The sequence below is a fragment of the Oculina patagonica genome, unplaced genomic scaffold, assembly GCF_052425735.1.
Source record: "Oculina patagonica isolate OP01 unplaced genomic scaffold, crgOcupat unplaced1121, whole genome shotgun sequence".
Classification (NCBI taxonomy): Eukaryota; Metazoa; Cnidaria; class Anthozoa; order Scleractinia; family Oculinidae; genus Oculina; species Oculina patagonica.
The window spans coordinates 1-3,353 of NW_027557108.1; the positions used below are offsets into that span (position 1 = coordinate 1).

Genomic DNA, 3,353 nt, shown 5'->3' on the forward strand with positions numbered 1-3,353 from the left:
AGAGGAAATCCGCCAGGACATCGAGTAGTTATTGGACAAAATTATGTACCAAAACTATTTATACCTGATTGCAAGCTTTTGTGTTACTGGTCCAAATATCTTATTGAAAGAAATCTTTTCTAACAACACCGCACATCGAAAGCACATTTTGTAGTTCCGCTGAATTCCACTGAATCGCTTAAAAGATGTAAGCTTTTGCCCATAGCTTGTGAACTTTAAATATCATTTTCTTAGACTCTGATAAGAAATTGTTGTACCAAAATTATTTCCACCTTATTGCAAACTTTTTGTTACTGCTTCAAATATCTTATCAAAGAAATCTTTTCTAACAACACCACACATCGAAAACACATTTTGAAGTTCCGCTGAATTCCACTGAATCGCTTAAGACGAATTTACAAAATGGCTACACGTGAGATTTTGCCCATACCATGTAAACTTTGAAATTCATTTTCTCAGACTCTGATAAGAAATTGTTGTTGGTGTTATCACGGATAATTATTTACATCTTTACCTTTTATTAAGGGTAGGAAATAACGCAATAGGATTTAAATTATTCTGGAAATTGATTTTTGTCCAACTTTAATAAATATTACTCGACTGCCTAGTGATTCCGTCTTAATGCCTTCTATATCACTACGAGTTATTACATTTACCATTCATGATGGTTATTAGAAACAGATCTAACAAAAGGAACAGGTGCAACAGGAAATATCCTTTCATGAATTGCCTTATTTCAATGGAGGAACAATTTTATATATTTAGTGAACAAAGATTCCCGCCAGGACTGAGACACAAGGGGGATAAATAGGCAAATATAACAGCTACCTACCGTAACAGCGATCTTATTTTATTTCAATTTTTTTGAATATACAAAGTTTGTCTTGGACTAGCAAAAGAAAAGCGATAGATAACAGATTAGAGACCGAGGGTAACAAGACTAAAAAATCTTAAGAAAAAGAAAAATAACATTACTGCTTTCTCTAAAAATGATATCTTTCAAAAACATGCTCTTCCTAAGACCATGCATGTGACACTCTTCAAAAATGGCTGAGTCGTCTGGATCATTCTGCAGTTCTACCAGCACTCACTATTATCCCGCCGCGCAACAATTCTCGAAGACTATCTACATCTTTGCCTGTGTTGTGATCATAAGTGGATCCATTTCGTCGACTACGGGCAACATCGTGATACTATTTGCTCTTCGCAAGTGTCAATCTCTACATCCTCCATCAAAAGCTCTGCTATGTAGTTTGGCTTTGACTGATCTTTTCGTTGGAATAGTTGTTGATCCGTTGTTTATTGCTTACTACTTGATGGTCATCTTGGAACTGCCCAGGTATTACTGTGTTATAGCTATCACATACGCGAGGACATCAAACTTTATTGGAGCGGTATCTTTAGTGACCATTGCTACAATTGCCATTGATCGATATCACGCCTTTCGTCTTCGTTTGAGATACCGAGAACGCGTGAAACTTAGACGAGTTGTTTGCGTTCTTGTTATAGAGTGGATCCTCGCAGCATTTTGGTCGGGATCCTGGTTTTGGAATGGGCCGATCAATTTGATTTCTGGGGCAGTGGGAATGTTTATGTGTTGCCTTATAACACCTCTGTGCTATCTCACTATTTATCGTGGTTTTCGCCACCATGTTGCACAAATTCACCAGCAGGCGAACTTCCGTGACTCGACTGACTTTAATGTGGCTCAGTACAAGAGAACTGTAAATAACATGTTATGGATTTATGGTATTCTTCTGTTGTGCTACGTGCCGTATTTGTCATCCTTGTTTGCGATAATTGTCATGGGACTGAATAATGCTACTCGATTTGCACTACATTTTAGCGTCATTGCAATTTATTTTAATTCGTCTTTAAATCCTATTCTTTACTGTTGGAAGATCAAAGAACTTAAAGAAAATGTCAAGGCTGATTTACACGCTCTTTTTAACTTTGTAACATTACATTGATGATGGCTTTCCTTCCTACAGTGGCATGTCATTCTCATCTTGTAGCAAGTCAGGATGTTCGAAACAAAAAAACGTGAACATCAGTGGTTTTTGCTTTTGGGTGGTACCACAGACAACCCAAGCGAAGGCTTCGTCAATAGTTTACAACGGTTGTTGTTGGTTCAACTCAAACGAACGAAAAATATGCTCATCCCCCTCTCCAAGAAAATAATGGTCCATCCCTTATTGTCTGTCAGTTTTGTACTTAAAACAAACATAGTTTCAGAATAAGTGAAACACGATAAAGGGTTGTGCTCTTCTAATGAGCTCCACAAGAATTGTAAGTCTTAGCCAATCAGAATGTTTTTTTTTCGGTCTAACATGTCCTTAAATCTTTGTTGCACCGAGTGAACTACAGTCCGACCTCTATTAAACTAGCATTTTTCATTAAATTCAAAATTACACCTGTCCATATACAGTGTTAGTACATGGACTTAAGTATTTGTTGTAAATGCAATGAAAGGATAATAAATAAATCTGATTGTTCATTTATCTTTCTCTGTGTCTGCAACTCTCTGAGAAAATGCCAGTACTTGTGTAAACCCTGAAAAAGACAAAAAATACAGATAAAATTTTGTTGATTATCATTTGCATAAATATTTATAATTTCCAAGTTATTCAGAACACTCTATAGCTATAGGGAGACGTTTTCCCGTTTTCTGCTTGGGCCACTGGCAGGAACTGTGTTGGGGGATATGCTCAAAAACCAAAAAATCCTTTCACAGCTGTGAGTATGTCAGCATAACTTTATTCAACCTACTAAAAACATTATGATAGTGCCAAGCTATTTTAAAATTGTTATGGGTCTAAGAGAGGCCTGCAATCCTAATCTTGACAGCAACCAGCGGATTGCATTCAACACGTGCACGCCAAGTTAATAAAAGGCCAGCACGAACGGAAGTTGAAAATTTTGTTGAATTTCACCAAGAACGATCAGAGTGCGAAAAATGTTTCAATCACAGCATTGATTGTATCATAGACAAACCATGGCAAAGCGAATGATAACAACAACGGTTAGTCTCGGGAAATTCCTGACAACACTGAAAACATAGCCAATTTAACGAGCGAGGAAAGTCACATGTCAATTCACAACGCGTGCTCGACTACACTTCGCAAAACTGTCAATCAAAAAACAACTCTGATTGGTTTGCGGCAATTGGAAACGATAAAATTTTGCATTCCTTGCATGACGTGTTACTCGAAATAATTGTCTTTGTCCAGTGATTTATCATTTTTAGGTTATCTTTGACATGTTCATCTTAACAACTTGATAATTTTAAAAAAAATCTTATTGTGTTCCCACAAACAACTATGAGACTTTTTCCTTATTCACCAGAAACACAA

The 3,353-nt window shown here is 36.7% G+C and overlaps 1 protein-coding gene across 1 annotated transcript; it reads left to right on the plus strand.

Moving 5' to 3' along the window:
- Positions 1 to 1,046: 1,046 nt before the first annotated feature.
- LOC144639619 (histamine H2 receptor-like) lies at positions 1,047 to 1,970 on the plus strand. The gene has a single exon (XM_078498911.1). It carries the CDS (start codon positions 1,047 to 1,049, stop codon positions 1,968 to 1,970), a length of 924 nt encoding a protein of 307 aa, XP_078355037.1.
- Positions 1,971 to 3,353: the final 1,383 nt, after the last annotated feature.

Bases quoted from the DNA above. Each gene is read 5' to 3' on its own strand.
- LOC144639619 (XM_078498911.1), top strand. From the start codon at position 1,047: ATGGCTGAGTCGTCTGGATCATTCTGCAGTTCTACCAGCACTCACTAT.